At 65.1% G+C, this 21,237-nt stretch overlaps 1 protein-coding gene across 3 annotated transcripts; it reads right to left on the reverse strand.

Annotated features, from left to right (window-relative positions):
• Positions 1 to 24: 24 nt before the first annotated feature.
• On the reverse strand, positions 25 to 15,514 carry LLGL1 (LLGL scribble cell polarity complex component 1). Of its 3 annotated transcripts, none has more exons than XM_059997376.1 (23): positions 15,367 to 15,514; positions 12,153 to 12,250; positions 10,225 to 10,306; positions 9,999 to 10,129; positions 8,841 to 8,999; positions 8,587 to 8,749; positions 8,364 to 8,499; positions 8,072 to 8,126; positions 7,799 to 7,953; positions 7,508 to 7,731; positions 7,271 to 7,338; positions 6,062 to 6,215; positions 5,884 to 5,988; positions 5,181 to 5,473; positions 4,902 to 5,049; positions 4,671 to 4,824; positions 2,711 to 3,006; positions 2,091 to 2,355; positions 1,875 to 1,989; positions 1,605 to 1,711; positions 1,296 to 1,416; positions 1,060 to 1,147; positions 25 to 516 (listed from the first exon to the last, which is right to left on the reverse strand). In XM_059997376.1, exons 1-22 carry the CDS (start codon positions 15,445 to 15,447, stop codon positions 1,069 to 1,071), a joined length of 3,189 nt encoding a protein of 1,062 aa, XP_059853359.1. In that variant the 5' UTR covers positions 15,448 to 15,514; the 3' UTR covers positions 25 to 516; positions 1,060 to 1,068. The 3 variants fall into 3 exon arrangements, with proteins under 3 accessions (XP_059853359.1, XP_059853360.1, XP_059853358.1); XM_059997377.1 differs by having other exon boundaries at positions 26 to 516; positions 1,605 to 1,717; positions 4,671 to 4,818; XM_059997375.1 differs by having other exon boundaries at positions 27 to 516; positions 1,605 to 1,717.
• Between the last annotated feature and the right edge of the window lie 5,723 nt (positions 15,515 to 21,237).

The raw sequence follows: 21,237 nt of genomic DNA on the forward strand, positions 1-21,237 counted from the left end.
TAATATTAAAATTGCTAATTTTAACAAAATGACAGGAAAAAAAAACCCAGGGTACAATCTACAAGGAAACCCATCCTGACCCCCGCTACACACACACACACTCCTGGTGGAGCTCACACACACACACACACACACACACACACACTCCTGGTGGAGCTCTCAGTCAGAAACACACACACACTCTCGTGCACAGCCTGCGGCGGGGGGGGGGCTTGGGGGTGCTGGCCCGGGAGCACGTACCAAAATAGTTTTAGAAATGACTGTGGTGCCTGGCACAGGCGTTAGAAAAATACTCTTTGCAAAAGGAGAGGGAAAGGACGGTGTTGTCGCCTGGGAGGTGACGGGGCTGTGAGCCCCAGCTGCTCTCCCCTGTGGCACCTGACCTCCCGGGTGGCCTCCGGGGCCAGGCTGGGCAGGTCCCGCTGGAGCCTGAGATTAGCAGGTGCAGGTCTACATGAAGGGCCGGGGTCCTGGGTCCCAGCTCCGAACAGGGCAGGCCTGGCAGTTCTGGCTTTCCTGGTGGATGAAGGAAAAAGGGATCGGCAAAAGGCCAGGGAGGTCCAAGGGGGCAGGCGGCCTGGCCACACGTGTGCCACCGCTCAGTCTCCTGTCCAGGACGAGGGCAAGGGCCCTGTAGTGATGGCCTTAGCCCTGACCACATCTGGGCCCCTGAGACCAAAGCGTGGCCCTGGAGGGGGCAGTGGTGACCCCAGCAACAGAGGGAGCCACAGCGTCCGTGCAGGGAGAGGCGGGGGGCGGGGCAGACCTACGGCCTCAGATTCGGGCCTGGGCCGGTCAGCCTCGGGCAGCGCCTGATCTCGCACACCTGGGTGATCTCACCTGCGAAACAGGCTGACCAAACCCATCTGAGCCCCAAGCTGCCGTTCCCCTAGGTGGTTTGGCCTGGTCTCGTTCCAGACACCAGCCGTGTTATCTGGGGGCTGATGGGCCGGCCCTGCTGGGGAAACACCTCCCCGGGCCTGCCAGGGTTTCGGGTGCAAGACCCGGGGGGTGGGGGTGGGGGGCTGAGGCCGCGCCGAGGGGACCAGGGCCCCGCACCTGAGTGCCTCATCCAATCAGGATGGGGCAGGCTCGGGCCTCGTCCTCTGACAGGTTCCGCAGGTTCTTCTCAGATTCCTCCGAAGAGCTGTGGGGAGGGGCAGCGGTCAGCGGGTCTGGGGTCAGGCCCTCCGCGGCCTTCTGTGCCCAGCTGGGATATGAGGCTGGCTGAAGGGTGCGGGGTGGGAGGCTGGGAGCCAACCAACCCCCTCCTGTGGAGCCAGCCACCTCCTCACCCCAGGAAGTCCTTCACGTCCTCCACCGTCACGTCCCCTGTCGTGTCCAGCGTCGTGTCGGCACTGGTGGCTGAGTCAACGGACGTGGGTGAGAGCGTGGCCTCAGGCAGCTCCGGGGTGTCTGCAGAGAGGAAGTGATCAGGCCCTTCTCAGGGCCCCGGGGCAGCCTCCACACCTGGGGCCCTGGTCCTGAGTCCAGCGCACAGTGGACCACGGCACCAGCACACGGACCCCCACCCTCTCGTGCCCAGCATGCCCTTTCCCCAGCCCCCTCAGGGGCCGCATCCCGCAGAGACCCTCCCTCCTCACCAGTTCCCTCGCTGCGGGTGGGATCGGGGCTTCCGCTGCGGCTCTGTGGACCCAGGACGACGCCAGGGGTCCCGTTAGCCTGGCTCAGCTTGGGCGACTCTTGGGGCCTGTAGCTGCAGAGATGGGTCTGTGCTGGGGACCAGGGGCAGGTGCCTCATGGCTCGAGGGCCAGGCCCCCACCCTCCCACTCCTGAGCCCTGGGACCAGAGAGGGGTGACACCGGGGATGGCAACCCTGCTCCTTGCTCCAGGCCCCACCCCCTCCACGCACCTGGCACGCATGGCATCACGGGGCCAACTGATGTCCAGAGAGCAGAGCGGCTCCGTGATGTTCCGGGCGCTCAGGGAAAAGCGCTCGAACTCCGACGGGGAAATCAGGTAGAACCCTAGGGGTGGGTGGGAGGGGAGCAGAGAGCGTAGTGAAGGGCCTGCCCCCTCTTCCGGAAGCCCTGTGAGCGGCCCCTCCCCTGCCGTCCGGGGCCCTCACCCTGGCCGTGTCGTGTGAAGACGCAGGAAGCGATGCCACTGATGTCCTCCTTGCGGATGCAGGCATAGTGCACCTGGGGCCGCAGGCCAGGCACCGAGAACACGTGCACGTCGCCCAGGTTGGTGAGGCAGGCCAGGCAGGTCTCGGCGTAGTCCTCGCAGGCCACGCTGGCAAAGGTGGCCAGGGCCACCTTGCGCACGCGGCAGCCCTCGTGGGCCGTCAGCTTGAACTTGGTCTTGGCGCTCACTTTGGGCAGCGTGAACACCTGGAGGCGGGCAGGGGATGGCCACTGAGCAGAGCCTGGCCCGTCCTCGCCCCCATGCCGCCACCCAGCCCGGCTCTCCAGCCCCACCCGCTTCTCTGCCCGGAAACCTGCCAGGCCCCTCCCGCTGTGGTGGAGCCAGTCCCGCCGGTTGGAAGGGCAGGGGGCCGGGACCCCCCACACCTGGAGCTCTGGGGGGGCGGTTGAGGTCCTGGGGGCCCCCGGGGTTCCCCGGGGCGTCGCTGCCGGCTGGGGGCTCTCGGGAGGTCTCAGCAAGTGGGCGTAGGCGGGCAAGCGTCGTCAAGGGTCTGGCGGTGTCCAGGAGACGGAAGCCCCAGGGGTCTCTGTGTCAGCTCACCTTGAACTGCTCCTCAGATGCGATAAGCACAGCGTGGCCGCCCTGCATGTCAGGCGCCTGTGCCAGGTCCCTTGAGGCCTCGTAGGGCTCCGGCAGCGGGCGGCCGCGTCCATCCAGCACGGCCACGGCCACCACGGGTGCGCGGTGCATCAGCTGTACCTCCTTGCCCAGCACGGCCTCCACTGCCCGCTCGGGCCGCCTGTCACTGTTCGCCACTGCCGCAGGCACCTCCAGCGCATAGGCAAACACGGAGCCCGAGTTGGTGCCCGCCCACATGGTGGGGCCGTGGTGGGCCGCTGGGGGACGATGGGCTGGTGAGGCAGGCACGTGCCTCCCCTCCCCGCCCCTCCCGATGCCCTGGGACCCGAACTGGTTCTCTCCAGCCCACACCTCCCTGGTGACCTCGGCCAGTCCTCCTGCAGGCGCAGGAGTGACCTCTAGGGCACCTCCGCGGGGATGTCAAACTGGACCCTGACCTCTCAGACCCGCCCCCGCCAGCATCCCGGGGATGCGGCCCCATCGCGGAGCCACGACTCCCCTACGTCCATCACTGGTCCTGCCGCAGACACCAAGCCTGCCATCCCGTGCAAGCTGACCCCCCCTCAGGAAGAAGTGGAAAATCGGCTAAAAACGCACAGGCGTGGATGGACCAGGCAGTCACCACTGTGCACCTTTGATGAACTGGTGACCTCAGCAGCAACCACGGTGGGGGGCGGAACCGGAGCAAAAAATTAGTGAGCAATCAAAGCCATGCTTGCCAAAGCCCAGCTGGCTTCTCGGGGACACTGGAAGCAGGCCAACCAAAACCCCGGGGCTGCCGCATCCAGACAGTGGGAGGATCCACCGGGCAGAGGGAGGCTCCACAAACACCACCAGGAGTGGGGGCTCCCCTCCCAGACGGAGACGGAAAGACGCATCAATGACAGCGCCACGTGCAGACTAGCTGGACACTGACCCAACCCCAAAAAGGCGTTTCTGAGATGAACAGAGCCGCCTGTGGGCCGAGTGTGACAGGAAGACTCTAGCTTCAGCGTCAATGCTACGGCGTGCGACTCGGGAACCCTGGCTGTAGGTTATGTCCACCAGACGCACACTGAGCTGCTCACACAGGGGCTTTCACTTAAAATCCCCGAGACACGACAGATGTGCCCCATCATCAAGTTAAACCAATCAGCAACTCCGTCCATAAACCCGACCGCATCACTGCCCTCTGCAGGACCCTCAGGGGCTCCAACCGCTCGGGGTCAAAGCCAGCTCCTCGGGCTTCCCTGGTAGTGCAGTGGTTAAGAATCCACCTGCCAATGCAGGGGACACGGGTTCGAGCCCTGGTCCGGGAAGATCCCACATGCCGCGGAGCAACCAAGCCCGTGCGCCACAACTACTGAGCCTGTGCTCTAGAGCCCGCGCGCCACAACTACTGAAGCCCGTGCGCCTAGAGCCCGTGCTCCGCAACAAGAGAAGCCACCACAATAAGAAGCCCACGCACTGCAACGAAGAGTAGCCCCCGCTCGCCGCAACTAGAGAAAACCCGCACGCAGCAACAAAGACCGAACGCAACCAAAAATAAATAAATAAATAAATTTATATTTAAAAAAAAAAACCTTACTATATATAAAGCCAGCTCCTTGGCTAGGCAGCCGGAACCCACACCTCCCGGGCCCGTCCTCTGCTCCAGCCACGCTGCCCGGGGTCTCCTGACACACGCCCACCTCAGCCTCGGCGCTGCGGCACACACACCCCCCCAGGACCCGGGCTCCCGTCTCCACTCGGGTCTCCGTTCACCAACCCCACCGTCGGGCTGTCCCGGGGCACCCTGTTGCCAGCGCAGCCCAGCACTCAGCAGGCAACACTTTCCAACCTTCCGGGAGGCGCCACTCCACGCCCGTTTCCCAGGCGGCTGACCGGAATCCGGGCCACACCACCCAGGGCCACCTCCCCAGCACACCCCTCCCGGCCTCACCGTCGCGAAGGAAGGTGTCGGCGAAGTAGAGGCAGCGCACGACGCCCGAGAGGGAGTCATCGGCCGAGCGGGGCTCAATGCGGCGCTGCACGGGCGTCACCTCCACGTCGTGGGGGCCGGCCTGCTCCGCCAGCTGCGCGTTGGCCTCCTGCAACTTGAGGGGCACGAGGCTCGGGAGCCCGGTCTTCCCGCCCCTGTCGTCCCACCCGGCCGCCCAGCCGCCTGGCCCACCTTGCTGCTGGCGGCAGTCAAGCGCTTCTTGCCCGAGACGCGGCTTTTGCGGATGCGCCGGAAGGACTGGCGCAGTGACTTCTTGAGCGACTTCACGCGGGACAGCGGCCCCTCCATGGCCAGGGAGTCGTTGGGGTGCAGGGTGCACCTGGGGGCGCAAGTGCCGGGCATCAGGGAAGCCCGAGCCCCAAGCCCGCCCTCGAGCCCAGCCACCAGGGGGCCTAACTAAAGCACCCCCCACCTGCGCCCCAGCAAACCTCGGGAGGGGCCCGCACGCACCTGGCCAGCACGGGGCTCCTGCGCAGGTAGTCGAAGAGGCCGAAGCCGTGGCTGGTGCCAAAGGCCACAAGGCCCCACTCAGCGTGGAGCGTGACGGCAGTGACAGCAGCCGGCGGCAGGCACTGGACCAGTGCGCGGGGCTGGAAGCCGGCCGGCCAGGGCAGCGGCCCTGTGCGTGGGCTCAGCCGCTCGTGGCCCTTCCACGTGAAGCCCTCACGGTCCTGGAGGAGGTCCACGCTGGCCACGCCCACCGCCTGATCCGACGGCTCATCACTTAACTCCAGCACCAGCACCTGAGGGGCGGGGGGGGCATGGGGCGGTCGGCACAAAGGGGGCCACCCACGCCCCACCCGAGCCTCCGATGCCTCTGCCAGGGTGGTCCCAGGATTGTCTCCAGTGCATCCTCTGAATAAACACTTACTGGACGCCCACTGTATACCAGGGCCCTCACTGAACAACACGGTGGCGACCAGGACCTGCCAGCCCTGCCCTCCCGGGGCTCATCTAACACCTGTGCTCCCACCCCAGCCCCAAGCCTCTGTGGGTCCCCACAGCCCTGGCTGGTCCCACCTGGAGCCCCGTTCCCGCCTCTGGGTTTTTGCTGCTCCGGTCCCTCTACCACCCCACCAGACCCTCCAGAAAGCCCCCCAAGACCCGCAGCCCTGGGGGCGCCTTGGCCCTACCTGGCCCGCCTTGGCCCTACCTGGCCCGCGGTGCCGGCCACCACCATCTGGGCGGTGTACTTGCAGAGCGCCACCTTCTGCACGCCAAGACGTGGATCGTCGCTGTAGGGGTCGAAGCAGCCCACCTGCAGGGTGGAAGGACTGGTAACACAGGGCGGAGCCCGGACCAGGCTCCCCGGAGCCAGGGGAGGGGCCCACCTTGCGGAAGGGTGGCCAGTCGTCCTCGGCGGCCTGGGCCAGGCTGTCGGCGTGCTCGCAGTCTGTCTGAAAGAGGCCGGCGGTGCTCAGCTTGTAGAGCGGCCGCAGGGCCACGCCGGAGGCGTCCCAGAACCGCACAGTGCCATCCTCGTGCCTGCAGGGAAGGTGAGGTCAGGTCCCAGGTCCTCCAGCCCCCCGCCCCCTCCAGTCATCCAGCAACCACGCACTGGGCACTAAGTGCCTAAGCCAGACACTGACTAGACTCCCACTGCACACAGCAAACAGGAAGTACCAACCGTACAGGACACATACTGAGCGCCTACTGTATGCCAGGCCACATACAGCAGGTGCTGGGCCCTTCCCTGCAAAGAGGGTGAGAAGGTGCGGAAATAATCACCAGAAATGATGAGCAGGAGGTGAGGGGCGGGTGACGCAGGGAACAGAGGACTACGGAGGCTCTGCCCCCAGGGGAGCCTCCAGAAAAGGTGACCAGAGAGGCAGTCACAGAGCGGAGGGATCGGCTGGGGCAGGGGCAGCAGCAGGAAGCCTGGGGAGGCCGGGAGGAAGCAGAGAGGGAAATGGGGGAGAAGCAGACCAAACTGGGGTGCAGCCTCAGGACACAGCTGCAGAGTCCAGGTCACCGGCGCCTGGGTGGTGGGGGGAGCCCAGAGCCAGGGCATGAGGTGAGTGAGGCCGTGGGACCGGGTGGGACGGCTCCGGAGGTCCTGAAAGCCACGGTGAGGAGTTCTCACTGGAGAGGGGCCGCTGGAGTCAGAGGCCCGAGGGTCCCAGCACAGGCGGATGGCAGGGGCTGGGCAGGAAGTCAGGGCCCGAGTCACCGGGCACGTCAGCGCCCGCCAGGCCCAGGCTGGGCTCTCGGGCACCTGCCCTGTGCAGCTCGGCATGGGCCAGCCCAGATTTTCCAGTCCCGGGGCAGGCTGAGTGGGTGGAGCCCAGTTTCGGGCTAAAAGGAGGGCTGAGCCTTAAACCAGAGTCTAGAGAGGCTTCACCCCAGTGAACCCTGCGGGAATGGGGATGACCTGGTCCCACCAGGGGCCGGGCCTGAGTCAGCGAGCAGGTCAGCTCCCACCAGGCCCAGGATGGGCCCTCCCGCACCCGCACGGGCTGCGCCAGGCCCTGCTCGCCCACACACACACACTCACACCACGCGTCACAACTGGGCTGAGCCGGGGACACGTGTTCGCCTACCCGGTCAGCAGCAGCCCTCGCTGGGCCGGCTCCTGAGCCAGGTTCCGGCCCCCGGTGATAGGCCAGCTCTGAGAGACGGAGACAGAGACGGAAGCAGAAGGTCAGGACAAGCATCTTCCTCCTCTCACCCCAGGAGTGGCATCCAGGGCACAAAGTCCCTCTGAGCTCCCCACATACACCTGCCACACCCCCATCTCAGGCGCGTGCCCAGGCAGCACCCTTCCTCCGGGCACACACCGAGGCACCGGAGGCCGGCTGGGGGTTCTGCTGCTCGCCAGCGCTCACGATGCGGGCCCACAGCTTGGCGGGGACGTTGGCAACGTGGGCCGAGCAGGTGATGGCGGACGAGTGCAGCGGGGCCAGGTATGGGGCGGGCACGGCCGGCCAGCCGGGCGTCTGCAGGTCCAGCACCACCAGCTCCTCTTCGAGCAGCACGGCCAGGGCCTGGGGCTCGTCGAACTCTGCGGGACGGGGTGGGTGAGTGCAGCCGCAGACACACGGGCACGGGGTGGGAGGGCAGGTACGCACCGTCCTCGGGCCGCGTGCTGTGCACCGTGAAGAAGTCGATGACGCGGGAGGTGAAGTCCAGCGTCACCAGGGTCTCGGCCTGGAGCACACTCACGCAGTGGCGGTCGCCATAGCTGGCGCGGGGCATGCCACCGCTGAAGACGATGAAGTGCTCGCTGCTCGGGGCGGAGGAGCCACGTGAGCCACCGGAGGGGCCCCGTGGGGACCAGGAGAGCCTCCCCCAGCCCCGCCCTGCGCTCCCGCAGCCGGGTGTGGCCCCGGCGCACCACCTACCCCGACGCACAGTTTCGCCACAGGATCTTGCTGATGGCTTTGCAGGGGAAGGGGCCTGGGGGGTAGGACAGCATCAGGCTCACCGAGCCCCGGCCGCTTCTCCGTTCTCCTCCTGCCTCCAACGCTCCCACCTCCCGAGGGAAGGCACGCTGCCCGACAGCCCCGGGGGGGTCTCATCTTTGCGGCTGGGCTCAGCCCCGCCACCTTCTACAAGTCCTCCCAAAGCCCCCCACCAAGGCCAGTCTGAGCTCAGGGTCACTGCCGACCTCGCACAGGCCTCCCCGGCACTCACCGTAGGGCGTGGTGGCCACGGTGGGCTGTGTCGTCGGGGAGTCGCCGGCGTCCGTGGCCCAGACGGCGTAGCTGCCGTCGCTGTGCGAGCTGACCAGCGTGCGGCCGCTGCGCTCCCAGCACACACTCTCCAGCTGCTGCGGGGCGGGGTGGACGGGCGTGAGCGCAGCAGCTGTGAGCTGAGGCCCCGGCACAGCCGCCGGCCTCCCCGCTCCGCCACACACCTGGTTCCCTAGGAAGATGCGGTCAGCACACCGCGCGGCCCGGTTCCAGATGACCAGCAGGCCTCGGCTGTAGCCGATAAGGATCTTGGTGGGGTCCCGCAGGTGTCCCTGGAGAGACTCCACGGGGCCCAGGGCCTTCCCGCACCGGTAGTCGTCAGGCACGCTGCGGGGGCAGAGGGGAGGGGGGCGTGGGGGGTGAGCCAGTGGCAGCGCGCCCGGAGGACGGGGTGCAGGGAAGCCGGGTGGCCTCTCACCTTCGCAGAACCTCGTCCGGGCCAAGGGTCTGCCCCTCGAGCAGCGTCAGGGTGGGAACATCCAGGAAGAAGACGCTTCCGCCCTCAGTGCCCAGGGCTGCCAGGTCACCGGCAGCCACCAGCAGGACCACAGTGATGCGGGCGAGGCTGGGCAGGCCACTGTGGGGGCCGAGGGGAGGGGGGTGAGGGCGGGAGCCCATCCGCCGGCTGAGGAGGGCGTGGAGGGGGCTGAGCCGCTACCATCAGCTCACCAAAGCCCCTCTGCACTCGCCACAGCCCCAGAAAGGGCACGGTGGTGGCTGCGGACGTCGTAATTAGCTCGCTCGGTTATTCATCAGGACATCAGCAGGGACAGGGATAAAAATAGGTCCCCAGGTCTTGGAGAAGGGCCCCTGAGCTCCTCCCACCCACCAAGAGGGGAAGGCAGGAACCAAGTCCCACCTGGGCCAGGACCAGAACCTTCAGGACGCACGGCCCCCTGAGCCCCACTCAGGAAGCCCCGCCCCCAGTCCATGGATGTCTCCCTGACTTGCAGGAGGGCCCTGGATCGCTTCCCGGGAATCCATCCTGGGTTAGGGTTGGACACGGGGGCGGGGGGGAGGCAGGGGTCATCTAGCCCCAGTCCAAGCCCAAGCAGGACGAGCCTCCCGCGGAGCTGCACAGGCACCTTGCAACCTGAAGGACTCACCCGCGCTGGCCATTTCAACAAGGGCTGCCGGGCCAGGAACCAAGGGGCCCCGTACTCTCTCCCCAGGGGTCCAAGCCCATGCTGTCACCCCCCTGGGGCACCTGCCAGCACCTCACAGCCCAGCGGGACCCTCCTTTCTCCGACCCGCCCTTTCACCCAGGCACACTGTGGCCCATCGCCCCGCACCAGTTGAGGGCCCAGGGGACCTGTGCTGATGTCAGTTCCTGCCCCAAATGCCCCTCACCGGGCTCTGGACACACTCTCCCGTCCCGTGTCTCCTGGGGCCCCAGTGGTCCTGGAGCACAGACTGTCCCTGCTCACCTCAGACTCTACCAGGATGCCCACCTGACGCCTGCCAGGCCATCAGACGTGCCCCCTGAACCCCAGCCCCGGGGCGGCTTCCTGTCCCCCTGCCCCTCCACAGGCTCGCCCCACATCCAGCAGCCATCCCTGGCCGAGTCCCCCAGTACCTGGCACCATCAAAGCCCGGGCGACTGGGTGGCTGGTGGTGGAGGGCTTCCTCCAGGTGGGCGCAGCCGTTGTGGTGGACGACCTCCCAAAGATGGAGGCTGCTGTCGTCCAGCAGGGTCAGGAGGCGGCCCTGGCAGGTGAGTGAGACCAAGACTGAGCCGGTCTGGGGCAGGGGGCGGGGCGGAAATGGGGTTCACGGGAGCCAGTGGCAGGGCCGAGGCTCACCTGGCCAGGCAGGAAGTGCATCTGGGTGACGGTGGCCGCGTCTCGATGCAGGCCCGTGAACTCCACGCCGGGGGCACCGTAGCTGAGGGTGACGGGTCAAGGGCGGAAAGCAGGCACAGGCTGGGAAACCACGCCTCCTCCTCCCAGGACCACTCTGAGGGCCCTATCCAATGGGCCTGCCTATCCAGGGGCCTCCCTAGTCCACGGTGCTCCTCGCCGCAAGGAGCACCGTCTTGCACCGCCACTCGACACGCAGGCTCGCTCGGTCCTGCAAGTCAGTGCTGCTGCACGACCTTCACCTCCTCATCTGTAAAAGGGGCTGGCGACTTGCACTCCCACCTCGCGGGGCTGACGCAGGGCACGTGAGGGTAAAAGCGCCCCCCGCACACATGGCCCGGGCCCGGCTCACGGCTCTGCGTCAGCCTCTCCGGGCTGTGTGCACAGGAGCCGGCCCCGCACACCGCATCACACAGGCGGAGATGCCAAGCCAGGCACAGGAAGCTCGGCCACAGGCCGATGCCAGCTGCAGGCCAGGAACCCCACCTCCTTCTGGGGCAGGCAGCCCCCACTGCAAGGGGAGAGGCCACGGAGGCTTGGAGAGCTTAGGTGACCTGCTTCCAGCGCCCAGTGTGAGCGCCAGAGTCCCAGCAACCCCAGGCTTCACAGTGGACGGGCAGGCCGAGGGGCCCCAGGAGGGAGGACTGGGCAGGGGTCAGGGACGTTGCCTGGAGACAAGGCAGGAGCCGTTGCCTGGAGCTGGAGTTGGGATTCCCTGCAGGAGCCGGGAGGACACAGACAAGGGGACAAAAAACAGGGCAGGAGCACTGGGAGGGAACCAGGGTCGCCAAGGAGACGGGGCCAGACCCGGGGGTGGGGGGGTGGGGGGTGGGCCGCGGCCCCTGTGGCCAGCCTCAGTTTCCCAGCCCAGGACTCAGGCCGGAATGGTCTGGGAGGGGTGGGGGGCCTCGTCCCCCTCTGAGGCTGTCTGCCTGCCTGTCCTTTGTGAGCACGAGAAAGGCCGTGCCACCAGCAGAGACTCCGCCGGGACACAGAGGAAGGGGCTCCGGGCCCACAGCACACGCGGGGCAGGACAGTGCCGTAAGACGCAGAAGCAGCGGGCCAGGAAGTGGGACCCCTCGGCAGGCGGCCGGGGCACCGGCCCCTGCGTGCCCACTGATGCCTCAGGGGCCCACGGGAGGTGGGGGCACCCAGGTCCAGCCGCTCTCCCTGGAGTCGACAAACTCACAACTTCCTGGCCAGTGCCCCCAGCCCCTGGGTGGGGAGACCCCGTGCCACCATGCAGTGGCTGGCCAGACCCTGCCCCTGGGGCCCCACCTGAGGGGCTCCCCCCGTGCAGCGGGGCTGGGATCCCCCACGGCAGGAGGGAGGCGTCCAGCTGCCCGCCTCCCCCCACACCCGCCCTGCGCTCGCCGGAAAATGCCCCTTTGTGCGGCTCACAGGCCCATTGTGTGGCGCGAGCGTCCAGGTGCGGGCCGCGCGGCGCCCACCATGCCGAGCCTGGTACTGCCACAGCGCCTCGGCTGGACACACGTGTCTTCACACTGGCACACGTGTGTGTGCCCGGGCACCAGGGCAAGGCCCGCCGTGACCCTGGCCCACCCACCACCCTTGCTGGGGACCGTGTGCAACCAGCCCCGGCCCACCTCCCCAGTCACAGCTGCTGGGATGGTAACTGCCAGGTAACTGGCTGGCTGAAAGGCAGCGCGGCGCAGCCGGGGCCACCGCGAGCTGAGCCCCATCGTCTCTGTGAGGAGGCGTCTCAGGGCAGCAGCTGCACCAGCCTCCACCAGGGTCCGGGCAGCTCCCGTGGCCTCCCAGCCGGGGCCCTGCCCCAGGGGCCCGGCACACGGGGAGCTGCAACCAGGACATTCTGACGGGCTCCGAAGGCCGCGGCCCACAAAGGATACATCTTGACAGCCCCAGACCGGGTGCCGATGGCCATGATGCGAAGCTCAGGGTCAAAGGCCAGGGCGCTGGGCTGGTTGGGGAAGCCATGCTCCACGGTCTGCAAGGAGACGAGGGCATTGGCACAGGCACGGCCCACCCACCCCAAGGCAGCGTCCAGGCTCTGCCACTGCTTCGCACCCATGCTCCGGGCCTCAGTGCCCTCAGCTGCGAAACGGGTAATCACAGCTCCGGTGAGGAAGGGCCTGAAACCCTGGCCCCGCCACAGAGGCCCCCCGCCCCCCGGTCGAGGCCACGTCCCTCTCTACACTCGGGTCCACCCCACCGTGCGCAGGGTTCTGAAAACAAATAGAACGGGGCTCGAGAGGAGGCGCAGGCACAGAAGTGAACCCCGCGGCCCCACAGAGCAGGCCTCCGCACCCCACTCCTCCTGGCAGACTGAAGTGGGGTGTGGTCCCAGGCAACCCCCAACACAGGCTCTGACGGGTGGTCAGAGGCCAGCAGCCAAGGCCAGCTAGGCAGAGGCTCTCGAGCGCCACCCCGACCCGGGGCTGCTCCCCAGCCCCAGAGACAGGGAGACTGGAGCCCAGAGAGAAGGAGCTTCCTGCCCCGGCCCCGAAGGTGTCACGCACCTGCCAGACTTGGGTTCCCACCTGGAAACTGGGAGACGTGACTCCCTTCCCATCCCTGGTTGGGATGGTGGGCAGGGGGCTTGTGCACTGGGGGTGTCAATGCAACGGCTCCTACCAGGTCCCCAGCTCCCGGCAGGGCCAGTCCCAGTGCAGACCAGCCCTGGCTCGCCGCCCCCCCCACCTACCCAAGGAGCCCCTAGTCAACCCCGAGGCCTGGCTGGGGGCCCTCCCTGGGAAGCCTGCACCCTTGGGCCCCCAGCCCCCTGCCCTCAACACCAAGGTGGGACACCCCATGTGGGTGCTGGTACCCCCTGACCACTGCATCAGCAAGACACAAGTTTTATAAGGAACCCTGGTCCCCAGGCCTGTGGCCCCAGCCTGCCTCCAGCCTCACCCCATCCGGGCAGGGACTGAGCCCTCTGAGCACCTGGCTTGGCCTTGGGTGAGTCACAGCACTGACCAAGCCTCGGCTTCCCATATGGGCACTGGTGAGCCCACTTGACTGGGGTGGGCTGGGGAGCACCGGCACCGCCATGCCCACACTGGACCTGACCGAGTCTGGCGGCCCACTCCTCTGCTCAGGACCTCGGGGGCTCCCAGCTCACTCCGAGTCAAGGCCAAGTCCCCTCCACCTGGCTCCTCCCACCGGCCCCCAGCTCACTCGATGGCCTTCCGCCCTCCTCCAATCTACTAGGACCTCTGCATCTACGGTCCGTCTACCTGGAACGTGCTTCACCCGGCACTCTCCACGGTGGGCTCCTTCCCACGGCTCAGAAGACAACTGCTCAGAGGCCCCCTGCGCTGGCCCAGCAGCCATCGCTCCACACCCTCACCTGCCTGATTTCACCCACGGCACTGACCACCAACCAAACCACTGGACGCCGCACACTTGCCTCTCTTCTTTCGGCTTCTCACTATCTCCCCAACTAGTACATCAGCCCCACCCCGATGCGGTATTCGTTAAACTGATATAGAGTGGACATGCCACAGGCAACTTGTGGGCAGGGCTGGGATTTGGACCCAAGACTGAGTCCAAAGTCCAGGTTCACCCTGGACCACCACCCCCTGCCCATGCCCCACCACTCGGGAATCTGGGCCTATTTTCTAGTGATCACCTACCAGCCCCTCCTCTCTAGTGACCCTCTGCCCAAGACCACCCCCTCCCACCACTGCTGCCCACTCAGAACAGGGCCTCACCCTCCTTGGCAGGGAGACCAGCTTCTGCCACCAGGCGCCAGCCAGGGGGAGCAAGCCTCCCTTCCACCTGTCTCAGGTCCCCACTTCACACCCCGACTCCCTGGCTGAGGAAGTGATACCTGAGCACTACGCCTGCCCCACCATCACTGTCCTCTCATCTCGAGGGGGCTCATCCTCGGCCACTCAGCACAGGAAGGGGGACACCTCAGAGCCCCTGGGCACCAGCCTCCTCTCTGGGCCCCTTGGCCACCAAGTCTGAGGGTCCTGGCAGCCCCTACGCCACCTGGAAAACCCCGCCTACCCTGAGAGGTGACCCAGCCTCGGTCACTGCGGGACCGGTCGCCCCAGAGCTTCCTCCTGGACGAGTCTCCGGGCAGCCAGGTGGGGACCACAGCACCCCTCCCGAAGCCCCTGGCCCTCAAGGCTAAAGTAAGATACCACTGACAAGGGGACCCAAAGACCAAGTGCCCCAGCTCACTCTGACTTTGGGCACGTGGTCAGCCCTAAACCTCAATTTTCTCACCGGTGTGTGAGCATAATGACTCTAGGCCCCAAGAGCAGCAAGGGGCCCTGCGATCAAAGGGCTTGGGTGTAAAATTGAGGCCAGAAGTGACACCCCTGGGGAGAGTTAGCAAGGGGCAGGCTGGGGCCTCTCTCAACCACACACCAGCGCAGGGGAGGCGGGGCTGAAGGCAGCCCCTTTCCCGTGGCCCCTCTGGCCCTACCCAGGAAAGAAAGGAAGGAGCAGCCCTCCGCCCCCACCTCCGCCTTGGCTCCAGGAGAGGCGGTGGGTCGGCTGCCCCTGTGACAGAGCCCACAGCAAGGAGGACAGTGGCCCTATTCCATAGCAAGGGAAACTGAGGCCCCGCGATTCGAACTGCAGTTGAGTAAACGGCCAGGCATCCCCCGCTGGAGCCCCCGGCGATGCCGGGCAGAGCGCAAGCCGGAGCCCCGGGCGGTGGGGGAAGGGAGGAGAGGAACCGGGAAGGGATTTCCCAGCCCCACCCCCCAACATCTGCCTCCACTCCGCACCCCTCCCCACCGGCCTGGGTGCGAAAGCAAAACAAACCGGGCCCAAGGGCTGCGCAGGGGCGCCGAGGGGTCCCCGAGAAAGAGATAAAGAGACAAGAGAGTGGGAGCCGGAGCGAGAGTTGAGAGCCGCCCGGAGACACACGGAGGCGGAGAGGCCCGCAGGGAGAGGCCGGCGGAGTCCCAGGCGCGGAGACAGAAGCAGGGGAGCGGAGAGCAGAGACGGAGCGAGGCTGGCGCGCGGCTCGGGCAGAGCAGAGCGGGGCGGCCGGGCCCAGCGTGCGACCCCTCCCCCGGCCCGACGTGGCTCCGGCCCGGTCCCCGCCCCCGGCCAGCCGCCCCCGGCCCGCCGCCGCACCTTGTGGAAGGCGAAGAGCTCCTGCTTGAGCTTCTCGCGCTGCGGGTCGGCGCCCTGTCTGCGGAACCGAAACTTCATCATCTTGCGCCCGGCCGCCCGCCGCCGCCGCCGCCGCCGCCCGCAGGATGCGCCGCGCGGCCCCGCAGGTCCTGAGGCGCGGGCGCCAGGCGCGGGCGCGGTGGGGCGGGTCCTGCAAGGGGCGGGCCCGCCCAACGGACGTGCCTCCTGGCCAATGGGCGGCCCGCGCGCCGCCCGCCCCGCCCCTGCCGCCTCTCGGTGGGCGCCCGCGAGCACGCCCGCTGCGCGTGCGCTGCGCCGCGGGGCCTCCCGGGACTTGTAGTCCACGAGCAGAGCTCTGGCGTGGGCTACTGGGAACGAGTTTTTGAGGCGAGGCGCGCGTTCCCCCATTTGGAGGAGGCTTTTCCCTTCTTGCAATGAGCGAGCGACGCGCACACTCAGGTAATGAGGCAGCCCCGTTCCGAAAGCCAGGAGAATTCTGACAGGGGCGACTCCCTGGTCCCCGGCCTCAGTTTCCCCATCTGCGCCATTGGCCCGGTGATTGACGAGTTGTATTATGTTTGACCAGTTTCACGGGACACCACTTGGACCATCCTCCAGCGCGCCAGAGCACCGCCCACGCCACGCTCCTGGTCCCGCTGGGTGGTCAGTCAGGATTGCCCTCCTCCGCCCACAGCCCCCTGGGGAACAACTATATACATCCTTCAGGATCCGACATAAAAAGCTCTGGTGGCAGCACGGGAGATTCTTAGGAGCGCCATCAGCTAAAGAGAGGGACAGAGACCCAGTGGGGAGAAGAGGCCGTTCCTGGGGAGCTGGCATTTGGTCCCGAGATTGGATCCGGGCTTCTCCGACATGGGGGGAGGGCCTCCCTACGCAGGGAATGGTGTATAAGCAAAGCTGCACCGCCTCCACGCTGAGGGACGATGGCCTGTCCCCACCCACATCCCAGGCCTCCTTTTCTCATCTGGACAGTGGCCTGGAGGCTGAACCTTTCCTTCCGAGACTGAGAATAGGCTGCCCTGGGCTCAGGGTCCCAGAAGCTTAGGTGGGGCAGGTAGGCCTGGCCAGACCCCACCAGCTGTGTCAAGGGAGGCACCTGACTTGTGACCCCAGGCAGTTGCCAAGCCACAGGCCTGACCACCCCCCCGCCCCCAGTCAGCCCGGCTCAGCCCTTACCTGGGGTTGGGGCTGGATCTAGAAGAGGCCCGAGCAGAGGGGCAGGGAGGTGAGACGAAGGAAGATAAGAACAAGGCTTATGAGTGTCTACAGGTGTGGCAGGCACCAATCACATCCCTTTCCTGGTTTCAGCTGATTAAGTGCTCTCAACAGTTCTGTGAGGGAGGAAGCCCCCGAGGTTCTAGATGAGGAAGCTAAGACAGGTGGGCGCAGGCAAGGGGCCTGAGCTGACTGCACTGAGAAGGGTCAGGCACCTCCGGCCTCTGCCCATGCCATGCCCAGCACAGGCAGCTCAAGCAGGTCTGAAGCCTGGGTTCTGGTCCGTGCCCTGCCACCCATGGCTGACTTTCACAGCCTGAGCCCCAGTGGCCTCTTCTGCAGAACGAAGGCCTCACACGGGGAAACGTTAGGAAGGTGTTAATTCACATCCCTAGTCCGTCCCTTGCCTTTAGAAGTTGTGCGGCCTGGAGCAAGATGCTTAAGCTCTCTGTCTCGGTTTCCTCACCTGTAAAAACGTGGGTAGGGGGGCTTACCTGGTGGCACAGTGGTTGGGAGTCCGCCTGCCGATGCAGGGGACACGGGTTCATGCCCCGGTCCGGGAAGATCCCACATGCCACGTAGCGGCTGGGCCCGTGAGCCATGGCCGCTGAGCCTGCGCGTCCGGAGCCTGTGCTCTGCGACCGCCGGAGAGGCCACGACAGTGAGAGGCCCGTGTACTGCAAATAAATAAATAAATAAATAAAGTTTAAAAAAAAAAAACGTGGGTAATCCTAGTACCTGCCTCAGAGGGTCGTTTCGAAGATGAGATGAATTAGCACTTGTAAAGCCCTTGGACCAGACCGCAGCCAGGCAGACAGGAAGTGCCGTGTGGGACTCAGCTGTCGTTAGTGTTCTTGCTAATTGCTGTTTGAGCTCTGCCTCTCTGTCACCCTGGGCAAGTCCCTGCCCTTCCTCAGTCTCCACTTCTGTCTTTGAAAGGGGACCGAGTCAGCAGGCAGTAAGCAGCCATGCCTGCCCCACCGCACACCCACAGCTCACAGTCTAGGGGAGCACAGAGCCGAGTGGAGACCACAGCCACCCGGAGTTCGCTGTGCTGTGATGGGGACACCCGGGGGCGGTGGGAGCCCAGAAGAGGCATCTGACGCAGGGTAGGTGCCCCTGGAGGGAGGGGGGCAGTTCAAGCTGGGCTGTAATGGGTGAGCAATTCAACGGTAGAGCGGGCAAGGGGTGGAGAGGAGGGGCCCAGGCAAGCAGGGGTTCTCAGAGTGTCAGAACTCCCCCCACACCTGTACGAATGCCTATGGAGTAGGGCCCCAGAGCCTGGATTTTAAACCAGTCCTTTCCCAGGTGACTCTAAGGCCCCAGCTTGGCCCCATCTGATCAGGTTCAAGGGGTTAAATGGGTAAACTGAGACGTGAGCAGATAGGCCCAGCCCATCCACACGTGGGGCAGGGTTAGGAATGGCACGGGGTGAGTGTGGGACGCCAAGGACGGACTGCTTGTGCTTCCCCTCCCCCGTGAGCCCAGGCCCAGGTGTATGATTACCATGGTCACAGGGCAACAGGGCCACGCCTGCTCATTGCTCAAAGCAGGAAACAGGCTCTGGGGAGCCCAGGCAAGGGCATGGACACAAGGTCTTCAGTGACCTCAGGCGGCCCCCCACCTGTCCTGGATGTTGGGGGGACGATGGGGGCAGGAGGGCGCCTGAGTCAGCAGCACTCAAAGGGAAAGCCGGTCCCTCTTGCAGCCTCCCAGCCTCAGGTCAGCCTCAGGCCAGGGATGGGCTGCTACCTTCTCGGCATTTCCGGGGTGGGGTGGCCTCTCCCTACACCCTCCTCCTCCTCCTTCTCCTTGGCCACCCCAGGGCCCTCGCCCAGCTCTGAGGTGGGACCCAGGTCTGGCTTCAAATCCCAAGACATCCCCTTGCTAGCTGGGTGACCTCAGGTAAGCCACTTGTCCACCTTGGGCCTCAGTTTCCCCATCTGTAAAATGCAGTAAGGACTAAATGAGATGATTCCAAACAGGCGTGGAGCCCAGGGCCTGGCAGGCTGTGTACCTAGTGAGCCAGCCATTCCTAGACTCTGGCTCATAACCAGCTGCCTCACCATTCTTCAAACCTACCAGACAGGCTCTGCCTTGGGACCCCTGCAATGGCTATTTCCTTAGCTGGGACGCTTTGCCCCCAGGTTTTCACTTAACCAAATCCCTCCCCTCCTTTTGGTCTTGACCTCATCACGACACTTGCTCAAGTAAGCCCCCCCGCCGGCCTCTCGATTCCTGATGCCTTCGTTGCCTGTTCCTCTCTGCCTGCCTCTTCTCACCCACCGTGCATCTGACTTCTGTGTACATTACTTGTCTTCCAGCTTGAGAATGTGCTCCCCGAGGGCTCAGTTTTTAATGCTGCTGTTCACTGCTGTGTCCCCAGTGCCTAGAACAGTGCCTGGCACACGGTAGGTACTCAACACGTTTAAAAAATAATGTACAGATGAATAAAAAAAGGTCAGAAGCAAATGCGACAAACTGTTAACACGTGTGGGTGGTAGAGTGGCTTCCCAAGTATTTTTCAGTGTGTTTGAAATACAGCATTAAAAATACAAAACGCAAATAACAACAGTCCACATTGTTTGGGAGTCAGAGGTCATAGGAAATGGTGGTTGAAGCTTGTGGCGAGGCAGGTGCAGAGTAGGGGTGTCCCCGAGCCAGGCTGGCATCCTCAGAGGCAGGCGCCCCACAGATGCTGTATCTGTGCTTTATCGGCCTGGACCTGGCCGTGACCCTTGGAGGTAGGTACAAGGACAGCCCACTTCACAGACAGGAAACGGAAGCTAAGGCCCAAGGCCACCTGTGGAGAGGAGGGAAGAAGGGCGAAAGCCCCGCAGGGAGGCCGAGTAGGGGCAGCCAGGGAGTGGGAGGGAAGGCGGGACAGCCTGGGCCAGGGAGACGGCCCCGCCTTCCAGGAGCTGGCCCAGATCCTGGCTGAGGCCACGACCCTCCTCTGCTGCCCAAACCACACAAGCAGCTTCTTCCTGGCGGCTCGGCTCCGGGGGGCCTGGCAGGCCCCGCGATTCCTGGAGTGGAATCTGGGCTGGGGGCAGGCGGGCAGGGCCTGGGTGGGAGGAGATGAGGGGTCCAGCAGGGTGGGGGCTGCCTGGGAGAGCACCAGAGCCCTCATCCTGCATGGTGGCTTTGAGGGCCCATATAGGGGAGGGGCAGGGGCAGGGGCAGGGGCTCTGGGGCCCACAGAGGGTGAGCAGTGTGTTGGGCCTCAGGGAAGGGGCCAGGCAGCGGGAGGCTGGGGCAGACCCAGCCTGTCCTCGTTTTACAAGGGAGGAACCTGAGGCTCAGAGAGAAGTGACCTGCCCAGGGTCACGTGGGGGACCACACAGGGGTCTTTGGACCTCCAGCCCAGAGCTCCCTCTCCAGATACAGGGCTGCCAGGCCTGACACTTGCCCTGAGCCTGGGTCTGAACTGTGCTTTTCTCGGCTCACACTGGGTCACAGGACCTGGGGATTTGGATGCACCAGCCCCCTGCAGGGGTGTCAGGTTTGAGGATCCAGGAGATTCTCAGAGGCCTACTGGAAGGTGGGGTTCTGTGCTTCATTCGTCTCTGTGGCTGCAAGTTCTAATCCTGCTCTGCCATTTCATCTTTCTGGGCCTCAGTTTACTCATCTGCAAGATGGGGGTGAATAGTAATTGCTACCATTTATTAACACTGAGTAGTTGATCTGTACCAGGCACCAGTCATTCCTTTCATTCTACGCCTATCTTACAGAGGAAGAACCCAAGATCAGAGAGATTTAAGTAACCTGCCCAGAGTCACACAGCTAGTACATGGCAGAGTCAGGATTTGAGCCCGGGCCCCAAGGGAGGTATTAGAGTTTGTGGTGAGAATTAAATGAGACAGATCGTAAAGGGCCTCACTCACGATGAGTCCAGAGAGGGTGGGAGTTAGGGAGTCAGGTCCTGGTCTCCCAGCCTGCAGTGGCAGCACTGGGCCACACAGAACTCCCTGGGCTGTGCTGAGGGAAGCCTGCGGTCCACGGAGCCCAGGGGAGCCCTGTCCCACAAGGTGGCTTCCAGCAGGAGCCGCCTAAGGCAGAGGGCACTGGCAGCACAAAGGCTCGGGGGACTATGCCCGGCGAGTTGGGTGGCCCTGCACAGCCGCTCACCCGGGGGCCCTGGCTGAGCAGGGTGGCAGCAGTGGGGAACCCAAGTTCTTGCCCCGGGGCCTCAGCTCCCCATCTAAACCAAGGGAGGGCTGTGCCCCGCCCACTCCGAGTGAGTGGGGACTCTCCGCTGGGACTCTGCTGCCGCACTGTGGGCACCGGAGGGAGTGCGCCAGGGAACGCCCCGACACCCAGCTGGAGGACCCCAGGCCCTCCGTTTGGAGCCCCTTAATCTCTACAGGTGCCGTGCCTGCCACGCTCCTTCTCTGCTCTCACCCTAACTAAGTCTGACCACATCCTCCTCTCCGCAAAGCCCTGCAACTGCCAGTTGTCAGGATTTAAGAATCTTTGTGAGCCGGCTGTTAAACACAGCCATTGTTTAAAAACTAACTTACACTGAAAACAGAGGTAAAGTTCAGAACTAAGCACTTCCGGGTTTACTTTGTTTCCCTCCTGTCTGTTCTTCTGCATTACACTGGCTGCATCTGTGTGGTGGAGACACTGTGA

Source organism: Delphinus delphis, chromosome 19 (assembly GCF_949987515.2).
Source record: "Delphinus delphis chromosome 19, mDelDel1.2, whole genome shotgun sequence".
NCBI classification, from domain to species: Eukaryota; Metazoa; Chordata; class Mammalia; order Artiodactyla; family Delphinidae; genus Delphinus; species Delphinus delphis.

Bases quoted from the DNA above. Each gene is read 5' to 3' on its own strand.
- LLGL1 (XM_059997375.1), bottom strand. From the start codon at position 15,447: ATGATGAAGTTTCGGTTCCGCAGACAGGGCGCCGACCCGCAGCGCGAG. The intron at 8,750-8,840 runs GTGAGAGGCCAC...CTGCCCCCGCAG, and splicing joins CCGGACGAGGTTCTGCGAAG to CGTGCCTGACGACTACCGGT. The intron at 5,050-5,180 runs GTGCGTGCGGGC...TTGCGCCCCCAG, and splicing joins AGGAGCCCCGTGCTGGCCAG to GTGCACCCTGCACCCCAACG.